The sequence below is a fragment of the Epinephelus moara genome, chromosome 3 (genome assembly GCF_006386435.1).
Source record: "Epinephelus moara isolate mb chromosome 3, YSFRI_EMoa_1.0, whole genome shotgun sequence".
NCBI lineage: Eukaryota > Metazoa > Chordata > Actinopteri > Perciformes > Serranidae > Epinephelus > Epinephelus moara.
In genome coordinates this window covers 7440820-7461151 of record NC_065508.1, presented here as the reverse complement: position 1 = coordinate 7461151, position 20332 = coordinate 7440820, and the positions used below count along the sequence as shown (strand labels likewise).

Here is a 20332-nt window from a genome sequence, read left to right as displayed (position 1 = left end):
ACACTAACCTCTTTGGGAGGCCCCATTGTTGTTTTGAATGAACAGTCACCTCACCGTGTTGTCACAAACACCTAAACCACGCCCGAGGCTGCCAGTAGTTCCTCACAGAACTCTGATTGGTCCGAACAGCAATACAGCCTCTGGGGGCAGACCCTCGATTTTTTGGCATTCCGGTTTGATTTGGGCACAGGAGGCAAATTTCCGTTTCCGACTTCCGTTTAAATGCTGAACCATTGCGATGGATTCAGAGTTTGCAGTGACGCCAATTATGTTCCGCCTCGTTAGTTCACCGCAGGGACCGTTTAACCTGCCAACAACTGCAGCCAGCTCAAAAGTAATTGGTCAATATCACGCGGACTACAAACAGCCTACAACCAGAAACCAGGGCTCTTCCGCTCTTCTTCCGGAGGCAAGATCTCCGAGGTTTGCCTACAGACTCTACATTCACTGAATGTAAAGTCTGTATATAGAGACTACTTGAGGCCTGACAAGATGGATTTTCATGTGATCTTGTTATCCTACAATTCTAGCTTAATCTTATAATATCAAGAGAATCCAGCAGCCGTGTGTGGTACGCACTTCCTATCCATGTGTATAATAAACATTCTGCTGAATGAATATGTATTGGGGCAGCTGACACAAATACAAAAGTGAGGATGATACCACTGGAAACTTGGTTCAGTGCCAGCCAATGGGTGTCAATCAACAGCAATGAGTCTCAATTTCTCACAATAAGATTGGCTATAATCTTCGAGCAAACTGTAGGAGAGAACGTCGGTGAAGATTCTCAGTCATCCAGGTCATGGTAATCGTAAGTGATAATATCGTGGCAACTAGACATTTCGCCTCTCATCCAAGAAGCTTCTTCAGTTCTAAATGACTGGTACGAAGTTGCAGGCTATAAACCCTGTGTGGGTGGGAACTAAGAGCTCACGTGACCCCTACGATTCCGCAAGGGTTCCCACCCACACAGGGTTTATAGCCTGCAACTTCGTACCAGTCATTTAGAACTGAAGAAGCTTCTTGGATGAGAGGCGAAACGTCTTCAAGAAACACAAGCAAGTCCAGTTGCCTACGATATAGCACTTACGTGTAGGAGAAAACACATTTTTGAGGTGCCCTGAGGAGATACCTTCAGACAAACATGTATTTTGTTACATATTTAAAGCTTTTTTAATGATTTAACCAACATCTATCTTTATAAATCCTTTCTTACATGTGAGAGACTACAGAGAAGCAAGGCCTTTTTACATGAAACCTGAGCTTTGCTGCCAACATATAACAGTCTGTGACATTGCTCCGTTGGTATTAGAGATGTACAGTTGAACGAACAGTTTGTGGTAAAGGTCTAACCACTGAACGAAAAGAGAGTGCAGATCAATACGCCTTCATGGCTGACATCTCAGTATAACTGTACACAGTCTGCAGAGACTGAAAACACCATCAGTGCTTAACCAACTTTGAACGCCACAAAAAAATATAATTCTTAGGGAGAGATGTTGGGAACTTAAAGATTTATATAAGTTCCAATAGTCTGCTGTTTGCAGCTGACTGGTGTGTTGACACTCATCATTCACATCAATAGATGCAACTAACCACAAACATTTCAGCTTGCATGCTTGGGTGAACTTACTTATTGATACAACATTATGTCACCAGTTTACGGGTTTTGTACGATGTGTGTGCTTTGCGTCATTTTCACCGCATGGTTCAGCTCAACTCACATTTCGTACCAGGTGCTTTTCTCCATTTCGTTTTCCTCTGCAGATAGTACACCAGCAGTGTGGGTGGGATTTTCAGCTAGTTGTCATAGCGATCTGCATAAAACTTTTGTGAAATTATTTTCAACGTGACACTTGCTGAGTCCTTCCATTGGCAACCAAACAGAGGAAGATCTGCACTTCCTCAATTTTGCGGCACTGTGTGTGGCGTAGTTTTGCAGCCTGCAAAACTACGTCACACACTATTTGGGTCGAGTGAATAAAAAAATTGCGCTCGCTACTGATGTTAGCTTAGCTTTCAAAATAGTGGGTTTGGGCAGGATGTCTCGTGTCTTTCAGACTACCTACTGGTGTACGATGTTTTAACTCCATCTTCTAGTGCTGGCTTACCTTGCTTGAAACCCCGACAGAAGTGATACCAAAAAAGTAGCACGTAGCAGGCTATCCACAACTGTTGCTAATGGAAAAACAAAAAAGAGCGAGTCGAGTGGAAATGCAAAGGAAGCGCAACATTTGCTGCAGGTCTCACGAGTTTAGGTTTGGCTGTTGTGTCCTGTAATAAGCAGGAGAGCAGTTGATGCTGTGCGGGACCTTGTGGGTTAGTCTGTTATATACCCTTCAAATGAATATTCTGTATTATGTCTTAGATAACTGACAATTTGGTGACAGTAAAAAAAACTTTGTTAGGATTTCCTCTGTTAGCTCCAGTCAGAGTCGTACAGAAGCAAAGCATTTTGGGTACAATTCTCAACTAATTTCAAAAAGACAGTTGGGAGAAATGCATTTTTAAACGTCCCTAACTAGTTAGGTCAAAACACACAAGATGTTTGACTTTAACATAATGATATTTTCAAACCTGAAAAGCCATTTACACCTCGTGTGAAAGACATGCACAACAGAAACAAAACCTACAGTTGGTTGTGCTGCAACTAACTATTATTTTCTTTATCAGTTAATTTGTTAATCAACTATTAATACATTTGATTAAAAGAGAAAAATGCCCTTTACAATTTCATAAAGCCCAAGGTTGTTTCTCCAGATTGCTCGTTGCTGTCAAAAACCCAAAGCCATTCAATTTATATGACAAAGAAAAGCTGCCAATTTTGACATCGAGAAGCAGGAACATGGGAATGTTTGCTTGAAAAATGACATAGAAAAACATACAACTTATCTATTCATTGACTAACTGTTTCAGCTTTGGCGATGATGTTGTTCACCATAATGTACGTACAAAATGCACAATGTGATGCAACAGACATAGAGAATCCCAAACACTTCTCATCTGCCAGTATTCTGTATGTAAAAACATGTTTTAAAATGTGTTTGAATCTTGCATGTGGTAATTATGCATGTATCTGTGGTTCCCTTGTACTGTCTAAGTGTGTGAGTGTGTGAGTGTGTGAGAGACACCCCGTCTGAGCAGCTCAGTCACTGTGTATGGTGATCCCTGAGAACAGCCTGGGCTGTGAACATGTCTCGCTCCCTTTCGGCATGCTAAATGTGGCGATTCAGCATTGTTTCGGGACCCGAGGAGCGGGTGGTTTTAATTATGGAAGCGTGCTGAGCCAGGAGACGGCCAACTTTCACTCTCACATCTCCTCTCTGGTTACATTCTCACACCGTCTCTCACACGGTCGCTCCCTCCTTCCCTTTATTTTGTTCAGCTTTTTGCTCTCCTCAGTCATTTCTTCCAACCTTGCTTTGTATCTCTTCCTTTTGCCCTTCACCTCCAGTAGCCTCTCTACTCATACTTTCTCTTTACCCTTCCCTTTTTTCATCCACTGCTAAATATTCCTTCCATTTTGAGCTCTTTTTGTCGTCCCCTGCTCCTCCACTTTTCTCTTTTTCTGTTGACCCCTTTGCACTTCCATCTCTCCCACTCCATTCACTTTCACACCCTCATCATCTCCTTCCTCTCGTTGTTCCTTTGCTTCCTTTCTCATGTCCTGTCCACTTCACTTTTCTCCCTTCTGCATTTTATTTTCTGCTTTGCTGTTTTCTTCCCCTCTCTCCTCATCTCCATTCTGCATTCCCTTTCATCCTTCCTTTCTCTTTTCTTACTGTTGGCCATTCCTCTCTCTGGGCCCTCCTCAAAAAAATCCAACTTTCATCTCATCACATCCTTAATCACAGTTTCACACCGGCAGACACCACTCTCACAATTTCAGCCTCTTGATTTAATGCTTAGATGAAAGCCCGTCTTCATAATGTGTTCTGATGATGGAAACAGGATGAAAGTCCCATTTTTCACACACTTGTGAATTGGACGAGCAGTTATTGTTTGGACGGACAGGTTTTCTAGAAAGTAGTAAATGGAAGCAGTTGTGAAATCAAAGCTTGGTACGTCACTGATTTCTCCTTAGGGAGGAGTGATATCCACAGTGGATGGAGTCGAGGAAAAGCCACTGGACAAAAACTAGACCCATGTTGTTGCTGGAAACCTTACTCATTGTAGCTGAACTAGGGGGCCACATTAGCTGTGAGTGGATTTATTTGACACTTCACTGCCACATGCACTCAGCTTCACCGTGTATTCACATGTTCAGACTCAAGATTCCCAGAATGAGGTGAAACAGAGGTTTACACCTTAGAGCGTCCATCCCTGCTGATGCAGCCTCGCTGCTTTTTCCAAAAACAATTAAGGCTAAAATTATTGTATCAGGCTTTCCAAAGGAAACTAAATTATTCATGAACAATACAAAAAATAAGCTTTTTTTCCATAAAGTTCACTGGTCAGGTGAATCCAGGGACAGTAAAAGCCATTATCCCTGTGCATTGAATTTTCTTTTCTGTATTCACAGCACTGACAGAGAAAGAAGCACATGAGTTAATCTTTCCTAACTTTTGAGCCTCACGACTCATTTTAGAGTCGGACAGTATTTCAGCTTTGTCTGGCGTCATTTGTTGTGCAGTGTACAGGAGGAGAAAGGACAGATCATGGCCCAATCATCTGCTCCCGACTGGCTGCCAGACATTTTGATGAATTTCTGACCTGTCAGAAATTTTGGATGGCCGCAATGAAGCTCCCATACAGTTGAAGCAGGGTCATTTTCCCAAGGTCAGTGCCTTTTTTTCACTCAGTCAACTGTACAGTGTAGCCTATGTCCAGCTAGTTTGTTGGTGCTGCTAACTTGCTCACTTGTGCGTGTGTGAGAGACAGCAAAACAGAGAGAAAGAGAGGGAAACCAAGAGAAAGAGGGAACCAAAACTCAGCTTGAGCCATTTTTGCAGAAATGGACTTTTAAGCTCTTTTTGGGGATGTCCGTCTCCACATTACTGTAAACCGTACCTTCGCCAGCAAACAAACTTCTCCCTGCCTGTAGCCCCTGAGTTTCTAAAAGGAATCTTTATCAACAGCTGTCAATAGCCTAAACCAGGGGTGTCAAACATACAGCACGAGGGCCAGAACCGGCCCGCCAAAGTGTCCAATCTGGCCAACTAGAAGACTTTGCACACTTAATATTAAGCAGCTGTAAAGGCTAACAGGTGCAGCTTTCAGGGCCAGGTTAAATGAGCATCCTAGGTCATGTAAAATGATGCTTAAGAGGCTTTTCCACCCTGACCACAATACAGTACTCTGAAAAAAAAAAAAAATGCTTATTGTGTTTATATTTACAGATATTGAACATTGTGCACAACATTGCAAACCAGCAGCTTCAGTACAAAATAATCTGTATCAGACTTCGATTTTAAAGCACTTTTGGTGGAACCCTACAGCTAATGTACGGCCAAAACTTTAGATATGTAAATGGTTTGTAAGGTGCAGGTAACTTCACCTGCTTCCTCAATAGCTTCCACTTTAGTTTGGTGTGGTGATGCCAGCATTACTGCAAAAGAGTGGAAATGTATGGAAAAATGTAATGACAGCAAGACATAGACTGACTGAATGTGGAAACATATATAACTGACATTGCATTTTTTCCTAAGATACATCAGGCTGTTCATCATCTGTCATGTAAATAGGTAGATAAATGTTTTCAAAATGCACTGGTACTTCTTTACACTAAAAGAAAAGGAAAAATGTGAAGGTTGTTTCTGGGCTATTCTTTGGTAGTTTTACTGGTCCGGCCCATTTGAGATCAAATATAGCCGAATAAGGCCCATGAGCTAAAATTAATTTGACACCCCTGGCTTAAACAGTCCACAGGGGCAGACGGACCCTTTTAAAGTCTATTTTACACGTACAGGGCTTGACAATCGGACCGCACAGTGTGAGCACATACATTGGGATCTTTGGCTTTACATCGCAGACGATGTACTCTACTCTATTCTCTACACTGTGCAGTGTATGCCCGGCTTTGGGGGGGACCAAACCAAGCAAAGAGTTTACACAGTATTCATGCTATTATCAACATGTGTATATTGCTAATGTGTTTGTACTTAATTAATGAAGTCATTTTTTACTGACCCCCCTCTCGGGAAATCCTGTTTTTGCTTACCTCCCTGCACTGAGGTCAGAGGTCAGTGTCAGCTGCAGGGAGCATTCCTAGACCTGTGAGGGGCTCACCGTCATCTGTCAATGACACTACAGGGAGGAAAATGCTTCCCAACACATGGGCAGCGACCCCAGGCCCACCAGTTAAAATTCCCCAAATTGTTTCACACCCTAGAAATCATATGTTCTTTGTTTATATTTAAAAATTACGTATTGAGTTTCTTTAAATATATGAAACTGGTTTGATAACTGGTTTGAAAAATCACAAGCACAAACTCCTGCATCGACAAAGCCATGCAAGTGAATTACCAACTACAACAAAATTCACACACTGTCTGTCCAACAGCTCCCACCAGAACAGGAACACCCAGGCAGGATTTTAAGAGTTCCCAGAGAGGAATGCGGTCTGCTGGGCTCAGAGTTCTCTCAGAGCCCTTACCCTGGAGGTCAGCCCAACTCTGACAGATCTCTCCACACTCCACTGAGGCGAGACGCATGGTCCCTGTCAGCGCCGCACAGAGCCTGCCAAGCCTGTCTCCTCACTGTGTGTGTGTATCTGTGTGTGTGTGTGTGGTGAGACAGGTTGTGTGAGACAAACAAAGGAGACACACAGTTTGCCACTGATAAAGGAGCAAAAGGAGAACTACAGTTTGCAGACTTGTATGCCTACTGTATGTACTGTATGTGTGTGTTTGCGGGTGGACAAAAAACTAAAATATACTTCAGCTCAGCTTCCCATGTTTACTCTTTCCGCTCTCTCTGACCTACTGCATCCCACAAAAGTAGAAGAATAAACAAACTTCAGTCAACTCTGTGAATCTGTGTCTCGCAGTGGAAATAAGAAAAACCTCCAGAGCAATGCTGTGGCCAAAGCTTTAGTCTGACAGAATAAAAGTGGGTGTAGGGTTTCATGAATTCATCAAACAAAGATGCTGATAAATGTGTTGATCATGAATCATGGCTTCAGAGTAGAGAGTCAAATTTCACGAGTTTATTTACTAAGAGTTACTCCATACAGTGCTGATAGCATGCAGGAGTAAAATCACTGATCTCACTGCACTCTACTTCTTCAGTTACTCGTTATCTCTGCAGGAAATAAACCCTTTACCTTAGACATAAAGCTTTAAGTGATCCACTCCTCCCACAGCGGCATTTTGTTGCATGAGCTATTATGTGTATATACAGTATAATATATGATTGTTTCTTTTTGAAATAAGTCATCTTTCCTTTGAATGGAAAGCCCTCCCCGCAGCACTGAAGCTGTGCCTGTGCTGGATTTCAGCAGGTGATGATTTCTCTCCCATCTATTCCTGCAGAAACAAGTTGTTGGCAGACAGGAGAACAGGTTCAGCCTCGGTCCAGTGACAGCTGCAGTGCCCGGGGCAATAAAGCATGACAGCCGGCACAGAAACTAAGGCCACACACACACACACACACACACACACACACACACACACACACACACACACACACCCTGAACTGATGTCAGAAACTGGAAAACCCGCTATGTGACCAAGAGTGCAAATTAGTAATATTAACAAAGGGAGGTGTCTATTAAAAACATATAATAATAGAGTGCCGAAGTCACACCCCTTCCGGTAGAGCTCATGGGACCTTAGATTGGAAAAAATATGAATGGCAGTGAATGGGGAGAGCAATATTATCTTTTGTTCCCGTTTGAGTTGCGACATGAAATCTAAATATGTTGTTAATGAATTTAAAACATACATTTTAAGGTCAAGAAAGTCATACTTTGTGGTAAAACTGTTGAGATATAAGCTTTTTAATTAGAAAGACTCAAGAGTACACAGGAGGAGGTCGCGTATGTGATGTCATAGCTTTCGCTCGCTTCCTGCAGCTTGGCCTCCCTGCTGAAATTCCACTGTTTTATGATTAATCTATTTGTGATTGAAGATGTCTGTGTGTTTTGTGCCAGGCTGCAGTCACTCCAAGCTGCAGGAAGCGAGTGAAAGCTACGACGTCACATACGCGACCTCCTCCTGTGTAGTTTTTCTAATTACGTTTTTTTTCAAAAGCTTATATCTCAACAGTTTTACCACAAAGTATGACTTTCTTGACCGTAAAATTTATGTTTTAAATTCATTAACGACATATTTGGATTTCATGTCACAACTCAAACGGGACCAAAAGATAATATTTCTCTTCTCATTCACTGCCATTCATATTTTTTCCGATCTAAGGTCCCATGAGCTTCACCGGAAGAGGCGTGACTTCGGCACTCTTTATGACAATAAGGTTCATATAAATAATAAAATAGGCTCTGCATCTGACTATAAATGTTTAAGTTAGAGTTTGCACATCATGCATAGTGGTATAAATTATGCTTTACAATCATTCTTTTGATGTAATTAAGAATCTGATTCAGCTCACATCCGTTTGAGGATCATGTGCATGTTTAACAGAGTGATTAGAGTGTAATGGCAGTGAGGTGCAGCAAACCTGGAGCTTTAAATGTCTTGCTAAAGATGCCAACTAAGGATTACAGCTGTTGCCCCCAAGGTGGCTCTGTAAGGTAAAAAAGTTATTCCATAAAGACCTGCAAAATAATCACTTCTGCAGCCCTGTGTTAGAAGAATGCAAGGCTGCATTTGTAGGGGGGTGCAGTGCTTCAGATACTAGTAAGACATGAGATACTATCCAGGAAGTCCAGTCTAAGTAACAAATCCATATGTTTAAAGGCTTATCAGACGTCAACACGTGCAGGGGCAGTTCATAATACTCTGAGGCAGGGTTGAACAACTCTGGAAAGTTATTACAGCGGCAATTATTTTATCTTTTGCTGTAAGAATCATATAAACAGTAGAAACAGGATGTTCGCGTTATGAGAAGAGTTTTTCTTGCCAGCTGGAGGTTGGTCTGAATGCAGCCTCTCTCTAAACTCATCCAACAAATGTCCTGTCTGCTTGCTCTTAATTTTGGAATTTGCCGACAGTATGAGCTTCACTACCAATATGATAAGCTTTGTGATGCTGCGCGGTGTGTAGACGGCAATCTCTGAGAGTGTAATTTGAGTCAGTAGAAAGTTTGAGAAAGTTGCAGTCAAAAAAATCTAACCCAAACAAAGATCAGGGCCCATTTGGCACCCATGTTTCCATGGTAATGATGACCAACAGTAAAGAAAGAAAACCGCAGACCACAGTCTAACACACACACACACACACACACACACACACTCATACACAGAGATTATTCTACTACTCAGTTCGATTGTGCTTCCTTTCAGTTTTACTGCTTGGTTGGCTAACACTGACCACTCTGACTCACACACACATTTAAGAAGACTGAAGCTCTGGCCGGCAGTCAACACTACAGACAGACCACCAACACACACACCCACCCACACCCACACCAAAACTGCCAGACGGACTCCAAGGAATGACGTAGTGGGTCATTCAGAAACATTACCATTCATTTGCAAAACAACAGAGTAATCAGTTAAGGGCCTAATTCAAACCTCAGCGTATCAGAGCGAAACAGAGCACCACCGACAGCTGCTGCTGAACTCCAACGCACTGAGCTGAAGTAGCTCAGAGAGAGATAAGCATTCACACTACACTGAGCGCACATTCATTTCACATGACTGTACATTATCTTGCAGTAATCTTGTAGTGCAGCAAGTTCCCAGAAAACCTGAGGACACACATGAAAAGGGAGCAGCGTGGTCAATGTTTTACTTGTGGCGTTTCAAGGAAGTAGTTTCAAACAAATTTATGGTAAACACACTGCTGTATGAACAATCCCTCTTAAAGCAGAGGATTGGGGTTCAATAGCATTTTAGTGAAACCAAATCTAATTTCAAATCCACTCATCAAAGCCAAATCCTGTCCAATCACTTACTGAATCCCACTACGTTTAGCTTTCATCATGTGCAAGTTAAGTTATAAATAACCACAACTTGAGTGGAGCTACTAAATTAATCAACATTAATTAAGATAGCCTAATTAATCTTCATAACCTGTAGCTACAATCTGAAAATGAGATGAGCAGCAGAGGATACAAAATGTTGATTTATATGGATTGTTCCGACACACTGAAATAAATAAATTAAACAAACTACATGGTCCAAATAATGGAACTATGAGCCTGAAACAACATGCAGCATGTGCATGTGATTTGGATCCACTTTCTTTCCTCTTCCTCATTGTTCCTGTCATTCACTGCACACTAAATCATTAACAACTTACCAACAGCCGTCAACTAAACACGGTCAGAAAAAAGAAACATTTTAACCACCAGCCGAGTTCACCTCAGACCTGTTTATTTATTTTTTACAGTAAAGCGAAAGGTCTGTTTCTCTTTTAGATTATCAGTGTAGATTAGGAAAAGGACAACACACAGGAGTTAATAGTGTGTTTTTCAGAGCTGTGGGGCCCAGCAGTGTTAAGCTATCCTGCCACAGCGCTGCGGGGAATTCCTGGCTATCCACTTGGTTAAATGATGGCAGGCAGGAAATGGAGCACGCTGGCTTGAAGAATGCGTGGAGAAAGAGAGAGGGAGTTTTGAAACCAGTACGTTACAGCGTTTGTCTCTGAACTGAAAGATGTAAATAAAGATTTAGATCTTGATTATTTTTGTCCCAGAGGGGTATTTGTTTTCACAGCCAGTACAGCATGGCAGTATAGTGACATCCTGATATACAAATGAGCATTACACACATAACAACGTGGCAGAAAAAGGAGAAACACAAGCTTTAAGATCACCAACCAGGAACAGGAATTTTGGGGGGCCACTTCTTTGGAGTTCTTGTAAGTGAAATGATATCCAGCATATTATCCACCATGAGGAGAGAGAGAAGTAAATTTCCAGTAATATTCCAGTAATCCAGGTTTAGATCCAAGCGCGTTTGTTTTATACTCCAGAGTGTGAACGAGTGAAGTTTCCTCCGAAAGCAGAAGGAGGTGTCTGTCAAGCTTTTTAGTTTGACTTTAACTGAGGGAGGAGTGTGTGTGTGTGTGTTCCCTCCCGCTCTACTCTGTTCTGTTCTGTCTGTCTGTCTGTCTGTCTGTCGGCTCCAGGGGTGTGTGTGTGTGTGTGTGTGTGTGTGTGTGTGTGTGTGTGTGTGTGTGTGTGTATAGCCTGCTCATTTCCTGCCTGGATGTACTTCTGGGCTCCAGGCGGGCAGGCTGCTCAGGAACACATGGCCAGCCACTGTTCTGCCAGGGGTTCCGCATTCCCCTCACACGCGTGCACCCGCACACACACACACCCGCACACACACACACACACACACCCACACACACACCCACACACACACACACACACACACTACTCCCCCCGCAAGTGACTCCTTCTGTGACCCTTTTTCAAGCCCCCTGTGTACTCCACACACCCTCCAGTCCTTTGCGGGGCACTAACCTTCCCCCACTACACCCGTCACTCTGTTATCAACTGACCCACACTGGAACACACACACATGCACGCACACTCAGTGCTAGAGCTGCCCTGAGGTTATTGATACTTGGCTAACTACTCTTTCTGCTACAGCCGGTCAGTTGGTGCTTTGTTGTTGCTGTTGTTGGACTAACATCACACAGGCTACTTTAATCTACAGTATCTGTTCCTTCAACATGTGGCCTCTAAAAGTGTCACTACAAGCGACTGCATCAACTGTTGCATTAAGGTTTTATTTACTTTATTACTACTTTCAGTTTTACTCACTTGTGTCTGGCGTGCGTTGCTTCTGTTGCGGTCCAACTTCAACAACAGACGGAAGGTAAACATGGAGCTGAGGGGCGACCTTATGCAGTTTCTGTCACAGCTTTCCCTATTCTAATCAATTCCATTGCTTAAACAGCTGCAACACGTTAAGGTATTCGTAGGCTTTCTTTGGCGTTCTGACTATTTTCTCACAATATATGTCTACCTATCAATCAGTAATGATTATTAATTGTAGCCCTAAAATAGTCTCACAATTGGGCAGGTGGGCCAAGTTTGTCACCTTTGGGAGAGAGCAAGGCTCACAGTTTTTACAGTTTCCAGTCTTTATGCTATGGTAAGCTTACCACCTGATATTGAACACTACTGACTTAGAGCGCATTCACACCAGGATAGTCTGGGGGACTCGGTTTAATTGGGCGGCAAAAATCCACACCTTCATTTGGTTCAGTTCACTTTCACACTGCACTTTTTAAAGCGGACCAAACTGCCTGGACAACGTCGCACAGTTCCAACAGCTGCTTGTTTGGGGGCGGTATTGCCTGAAACGACCACTGACCAGGAAGAAAAAAAGCACGAGGAAGAAGAAAACCTGGCTCATCGACTGGCCAGGATCGAAAACGGAAATCCATCCCGTTCAGTCGGCTTGGTCACCTCAAAAACAATGGAGCAGCACCAAATGTATGCAGTCTTGGGGTAAGCGCCTGCACCTCCTCACTACTCCACGTCTGCCCACGACACATTTTCCAACTTTTTCTTCTTTTACCTCTGCTTCTTCCAGTTCGCGCTGTTGGCTTTGTTTTATTTCTACCCAAAATGCACTGCGCTCTATGTCACTTCCTCTCTTTGGTTCACTGGATAGTCTATTTACATTTCCCCACTGTAAGCAAACCACACCAGGGTTCACTTGCAAGTGAACCAAGATCCCCAGTTTTCAAGCGGACCGGGGTTTGCTTGTTTGGTCCGCACCAGAGTTCGAATGAGCGTTCACACCACTCCAAACGAACTGAACTATCCGTGGAAGGGGACCAGGATTCGTTTAAAGCTGACCAAACAGCGCCAGTGTGAATGCGTCCTTAGTCTCTGTTACCACTGATAACAGCATCTCTACCCACAGTGTCGGGACAACGTCGGTGGAGAAGCGCATTGCTGTTCGCTGTTAGCACAATTAGCGCTGCTAGCACGCCATTTCAGCTTAGCCATCTCAATGTTTGCTTTTAATGTAAGAGGTTAGAACCATGTGTAGGCAATCCCGGCCCAGACTCTGGATGACACACGACATGACAGTTGCTCATTGTGAGTCAAAAAAACTGATGGTGGCAAGACATCACTTGAGACTAGAAATCTCTTTCATGTAGCTCAAAGTGGCTCTAAAACACACACGCGTAACGAACAAGTGTCAGTGTGTGTCTTTTTGCTTTTGTAGGTATATTTCCACACCACTCCCTTACATGTCAGTAAAACATGTCTTTTCATACTTTCCCTACAGCTCAGTGACATGTAAGCTCTCCTTTCATGTGTCAGATGAACACACACAAATACACATACACACTCCATGTGACAAGATAACAAGACAGGGTAGCATCACGTACGATGTCAGACCTCTTCCTCTTACTATATGTGACACTTCTTGTCTCACTCCACCATGATGTTGTTCCTCGGTTTCTATGTGCGCATGTGTGTGTGTGTGTGTGTGTGTGTGTGTGTGTGTGTGTGTGTGTGTGTGGGGGTGATTGTTACATACCAGCACCTCGCCAGGTACATGTGCTCCTTGACGAAGACTGATCCAGAGAGCAGGATGTACCAACAGGAAGCGATGCTGTCTGGGCTGGAACAAACAGAAAGAACACACTGGTGTAACACACAGCAGTCGGTGCTTCACTACATCCCATAATCTAATGTGTTACAAAGTGCAGACTATGTGAACTTCCCATTTTTGTACTTTTGTTACATTTCATGATTGAGTACTTCAACTTGTATGTGTTTTAAGGTGGATTTTCCCCCTCTTTGCCATATGTGCTTTTTGATTAATTTGTTGTATTTAACAACAGTTACTTTGAGTTACTGGACTTGTTTTTTTTTTAGGATAGTTTGGAAGTTTCCTGAAGTTAAAACTTGATTTTTATTCACCACCTGTGCTGCAACCTTATTTCAAGTGTCATCAAAACTAGCTTTTATAACTTGGTGAGCTAAAGACAATTTCTACACCCAGGGCTTATCTATTCATCACTGCTATCCATACATTTACCGCTGAACATGCTGCAGAGAAAGTTCAATTCCAGCCAGGATTCTTGTGTGACTTATTTTCCGAAGCTTTGAAAAATGTAGGAGTTATGTAAAGAGAAGTGTAGAACGAGAACTGTGAAAGAAAATATAAAGTGCACATCCGAGCTTTGAATCCCAAGTGCTGCATTTTGCATTAGCCTAAATGTATTATTAGCATGCCGAGCACTATAGAGCCATGATATAATGTGCAATCACTGCAAGGTGGAGAGAATCCATTAAAGATAGGCAGTCACGCTAGAAGGACTGGAATAAACAGCGCTCAAAGAGTCACGTAATCTTCGTCTGTCATTTGCAGCAGCTGCAACATCATGGAACTCTTTTATCTGAAAGTGAAAACACAGGCTTTGTGACTGCCCGTGCTATTTCATGTACACATTTCATCTATTAACCCCAAACACCAGACTAATTCACTTCTTAATAAGCTGGGTGCTCGAGACAGCAGCAAGCTGAGAAGCAATCATACATGAAGAAGTCAGAGGAGAGCACGCAGTATCTGTGACTGGGGTTATAAATATGAATACAGAGACTGAGAACATAGACTGAGAACAAGGAGTGAGATATGAGATGCTCCATTACTGGAAGAATGCACCTTATGGGAAAACTGCAATGTCATCGCATCAAGACAGTAGATTTTCTGAGTGATTATATGTAAACTAACAATTTCAAGATGCAATAAAATGTATGGGCAGAGGTTATTTACTTTCACATCTAACTGCAAATATATATATTTTCTTAAATCCCATACTTTACAAATTAAAAGTCTTTTTTTGGGGGAGTTTTTCCTTATCTGCTGTGAGGGTCCAAGGACAGAGGGATGCTATATACTGTGAAGCCCTCTGAGGCAAACTGTGATTTGTGATACTGGGCTCTATAATAAAAATGAATTGAATTAAATTCAACTGAATTGAACTGATAACAGGTTATTCATCTACAAGGTGACAGTTTGAGGTATGGACAACTACCAAGATAGGTTTTTAATTTGAAAGCTCCCATATCATGCTCATTTTCAGGTTCATACTTGTATGAATGAACCTGAAACAAGAAGCACATCTCTAGAATTTCTAAGACTTTTATCACCTCAGAAATATATCAAAAGTTAGATGCTTCTCGTCTCAGTCAGACTCTGAAAAGCTAGTTCACGCTTTTATTTCCAGTATGCTGGATTACTGTAATGCACTTCTTGCTGGACTGACAAAGCAGCTCCAGCCCATTCAGAATGCAGCAGCCAGACTTTTAACAAAAACTAAAAGGTCTGACCACATAACTCCTATTTTATCTTCTCCTCACTGGCTCCCAATAAAACAGAGAATTGACTTTTAAATACTTCCTATTGTTTTTCAATGTTTTAATGGTTTGGCTCCTTCCTATGTTGCTGACATGCTCACAGAGTACACACCAGAGAGATCACATCAAATAAAGGTCTACTCATTGTACTTAAAATCAACTCTCAATCAGCTCATTGTTTTCATATATGTAACACTTTATCTTGTATATTTTATGTTTGTCATGTAAAATGTATGGTAAGCACACTGAGTTTACACTTGTCGTATGAAATGTGCTATGTAATTAAAACTGGCTTGGCTTGACTTCTTCTACGAGAACATTTAAACATGCTTAAAGGTTTAAAAAAACACTTTTTTTTTCTTGTTCTTTCATTGCTGCATCATCTGTAGCCGAATTGGCGAGTTGATCCAAGGTGCCCAATATTCCGCCTCGTAGGGTAGACATATTGGCGGAACCCTTTTAGTTTAAACAGACCGAGGCAGCCTTCTGCAACGGGAGGGGCTGCTGATGACTCGTGGGGGGAGCTGTTGATGACGCCACACGTGCGACCCACTGGCGGTGGATAAACAGGAAACAGCTGATAGCAGGAATTAGCGAGCAGCTAGTAGCAAGAGGGAAACACAAACCTGACAGACACTGTAAAGATGAGCAACTGAGGAGACAAGGAGTTGCGCGCCCTCCTTGCCCTCGCAAATGAAGAGGCCATTAACCGTCAAATGGCCGACTTACGACAGAAAGCACAGAGCTCCCAAAGGACTGACCAGCCGCGGCTTCCCTCCCACGTCACTGGTTACGTCACACACTGAGCAACACGTTTTGTTACTTGCTCACGCCCCCCATTGCCCCGAAAAAGGCGCATTCTGTACTAACAAAAGTAGGTAGGCGGCATTTTGCTGCACTCCCCGATTTTGTTTTTATACTGCCAATGCTGAAAAAAGACTGATTGGGCTTTCCTGCAAATTTGCACAATTCCTATCTAAAAAGGCTTTGTATTCACCCTCTGTTTAAAAGGTTCCATTTTAGCGCCTGTCTCTTTAAGCCCCTTTCCCGAAGAAGCCTAGTTTTCTCTAAAGTGGTCAGTGTTTCCAGGACGTCCACTGACACTCTTGGCATCTCTGCACCATCGTCGTAGCCAGGGAATGACTGTAAAGGCAATGTAGCGGCAGCTTCTACCTTTATATAGTAGAGTTGTGACATCACAGCTTCAAGGAAGTCCTGACGGCACGTTTAACGACACAGTTTCTGAACATGAACTGTGTGTAATTTTCTGTGGATTGAGCACTTTGATACTGTCACAGCATTTTAATAGCACTTGTACCTGCTTTGTAATTAAAAAAAAAAAAAAATACCTGAAACTACTTTTTTCAAAATGGGAGCTTTAAGGAAAAAACAAAACCCATAAATTAATTGTGTCATCTCAAAATTTTCAACTTTTTGAAACATTTAGCACTCGGACATTGTGACAGGCTTTTTAAAATATCTTTCCTGACATTTGTAGAGTGACCAATTAATTGCATAATAACTAAAAAATTAAAGGAAATTGAGATTTATTGTTAGTTGTGATCCTACTACTGTGCACATCATTCATTCAGCCATCTTTTTTTGGTGCTCTTGGTATTGTTTATCATAGCAGAGGCTAACATAATCATGTTTGAAAGGAGAAATACAAAGATTTGTTTCTTGTTGGGGTTTAAGTGAGGCCAACATGATTAACTGCTATTATGGTTTCGTTGGAAAGACCGTGATTGCTTTCATCTGCTGTCTACTTAGTGAGTCTGTCTGGGTGTGTGTGTGTGTGTGTGTGTGTGTGTGTGTGTGTCTGTGTATATGTGTGTAACTGCTGACTAATTGGACATGGCAAGCGCTTTGTTCTAGGTTAAGGTACTTAAGACAAGCCCTTGTTGGAAAGGCAGGAGAGTGTATCGGAGAGGGAGATTTTCTGTGTGTTTGTGTGTTTATGTGATGGTGAATTAAACCATTGAGTGTCTAATGTGATTCCAGCAAGCATGATAATACATCAAGAGCATGTGGAGCCTCTCTCTCATCCTTTCATCTGTCTCTGTCCTCCCTCCATCTCTAACACTTCCTCCACATCCCGGCCGCCTTCATCCCTCTTCACCCTTCCTCACAATTCCTCATTTCTCCCCTCGCTTCATTTCCTTGTCTCTCCTCCCTCTCCAAATTGCTTTCCTTTCCTCCCTCTTTCTCTTTAACATATTCATCTCTTGTTTTTTCTCCTCCTTTGCAGTCCCCTCCTCCTCACATCTTCTCTTTTAATATACCTCCTTACAATCTCTAATTTGCCACTAATTCCTCCCTTCTCTTCTCATCATCTACTTTCTCCTCTCTTCAGCAACCCTCTCCCTCTTTCACTAGTCTCATTTCTCTTCTCTTCTTTTACTCTGCTGTATGTGAAGCTAAAATGACTTCTCTCTACCAACTGCCTCATCCATCTCAGTGTCCATTTATTCAGACACCCTGAGAGGCCATCAATGGCTCGTTTGACATTACCTTTAGATCAACAGATTAATGTTCTCATCCGGATGGTATGGTATCTTAAAGGTGCTCCATTTGACATTCAGAGCATATGATTCAGATTGTCTGCACGCAGCTCTCAACGTGAATGTGGCTAAGCAGCTAACAGTGCTAACAGCGCGAGCAGTGCAGACAGCAGCAAAAGTGCCGATGGTGTTAAATGAGATTCATTAACTCATTATTTAATCCTGGTAATAGTGTATAAGGAGTAAAGCAACACATGCCTAATAGACTAACAGTAAAAGTAATCAGCAGTAGCCTTATGAGCACAGAGCAGAGCGGTGGCTATTAGCTCGCCAGTGGAATAAAGAGATGCACAAGCAGCTGCACCTTCTACCACAACAAAAAACAGAGAAGCTCGGACTGTATCTCACAGAGTGGTTGGATGACTTCATTCTCTGCCCAGGAAGCTAGGGTTGGGTACCATTCAAATTTAAGATGCTAATTCGGTAACAGTAACCAACGGTACCTTTTATCATTACTTTACTTTCTATGTAGTAATAAAAATGTAATTTTTGAACAAGCTGCAGGGATGATGTAGTAGACTAAACTGCAGTTCTGCTTCTCTGCTCTTTTGTAATCACACATAGAGTTGATCTTCTGTCTCTGACGGTCTGTCTACTTGTGTGGTGGTGTGTCTGCTCATCTAGCAGTTATACTAGGCTATTATCAAAATAACATAAAGACAAACTATCAAGCAGATCAGTTGTGAAGCCATAGTTTTGGCTCACTGAGAAGCTGCTCCGCTGGCTTCACAGCATTGGGGCACTTGCACCTCTTGTCTGGAGTTGAACCTGGCAGCTCTGCAGAGCTTGGGCTGGCCTCTGGGCTTTGTACTTCTGCCTCTTGCCTAAACCCAGTTCTCTCACCCAGATGCACTCTCAGGTGTGGAAATTTGGCACCGATGGAGTTAAAGGGAAAGGGCTCTCACTTGTACAGACAAAATTTGGTTGGCACTGAGTACTGAGGGTGCTACATAATCCTGCAAGACGCCGTTAATTCACTATATCCTACCGCAAATAGCTGTTTGGTGCTATTTTGTGCTTTGAATGCAGAACACAGAACCTTTCAAGCTAGAGTAAGCCTCCAACAGCTGCTTCGTAACATTCATTTCGGATGTGGATGATTCAACAGCAGCTTTAATCCACCTTTTCTGCAATATTCTCTGTCACTTACATTTGAACTCTGTGAGATATGATTAGAGATGTATAAAAAGTGAGGTGTTGCTTGAAGATGTCACCTGGTATAACAAAGGTTCAGGATATCTGCAAGTCTGACAAATCCAGTTTGGGCCTGTTTCAGTCCATTTTAAAAGATAAATCTGGTCATAGTCTACATTTGTCTTATCATCAACTAATCTTATTGAAAGATCAAAACCAACAAATACTAAAAAGCCTATTCCTCTGTGCTAAAGAGCTCCCATTATTGTCCAAATGCATTTTAAACATATCAATTATCCAATTATCCTCCATTAGCATAAACATAGCACAAATATGCTAAAGCACAAATCAGCTAATTATTCCTGCTTGAGCAATGTTTGTTAAAAACTACAGTTTCAAGCTGTTAACTTTAGAGATGGCTTGCTTTGTAAGATTAATCTCTTAGTATCAGTGAATGGGCTTTGGTTTGAGAGCCAAAGACATGCTGGGAAAGTCAAACAACGAAAGACAGTGTCGTTTTTGGTCTTTTTAATAGGATTTGTTGACAATAATGAAAATAGATAATATTGCCAGCCTTTTAAAGTGTGTTTAAGACCAAGTTTAAGACACGTCTGAAAACAAAATACACGCGACATTAAACCAGGGAAATAAGAGAAACAAGTGTGTAAATGGGGACTGTAAAATGAAGGAAGCTATTTTTATGAGTTAGATAACAGAAACACTAAAATTGGGGCTGGGAGCGATGCACTCACAGTTTATGATGACATCTAGCCCTTGCTTTAATGCTGAATGCTTTCATTGTACGTCAACTATGCTGACGTGCCCCTGCGCAAGGGATCATTTGCAGATGCTTAATGGCCAAAACTGACACACAGTTGTTTTTCTAGGCGGCTACAAAGTGTAAATGTAAGGGATTCTGTGATTGTGAAGCAGGATATTCTTTAAAAAATATTGTGAAACTTCAACTGGGTAAATAAATACTGCTAATAAAAATATACACTACAAGCCTTATTTGAATAAAACAAGCTTCGCTCAGCAGATATTTGAATAGTAAGAGAGAGTGCAGAACACAGCAGAGCACTTCCTGCTCTGTGTGAGAACTTGTACTTACTAGAACAGGACGTGGTTAGCTTCGTGTCTCTCATACCTGGCCGAGGTACACATCGACCTGAGACAGAGAGAGAGAGAGAGAGAGAGAGAGAGAGAGAGAGAGAGAGAGAGAGAGAGAGAGAGAG

The 20332-nt window shown here is 42.2% G+C and overlaps 1 protein-coding gene across 7 annotated transcripts in view; it reads right to left on the bottom strand.

Annotated features, from left to right (window-relative positions):
* Positions 1 to 20332, bottom strand: part of LOC126388377 (rap guanine nucleotide exchange factor 6) — a 183240-nt gene that overhangs the window by 113386 nt on the left and 49522 nt on the right. For 6 of the 7 annotated variants that reach the window (XM_050041484.1, XM_050041485.1, XM_050041487.1 and 3 more), the window contains exons 3-4: positions 20209 to 20265; positions 13577 to 13660 (exon numbers count right to left, since the gene is read on the bottom strand). In XM_050041484.1, the coding sequence (XP_049897441.1) occupies positions 13577 to 13660; positions 20209 to 20265 (141 nt within the window). Of the gene's footprint in view, positions 1 to 10881; positions 11165 to 13576; positions 13661 to 20208; positions 20266 to 20332 lie in introns of those variants that run through there. The other variant, XM_050041490.1, reaches the window with a different exon arrangement.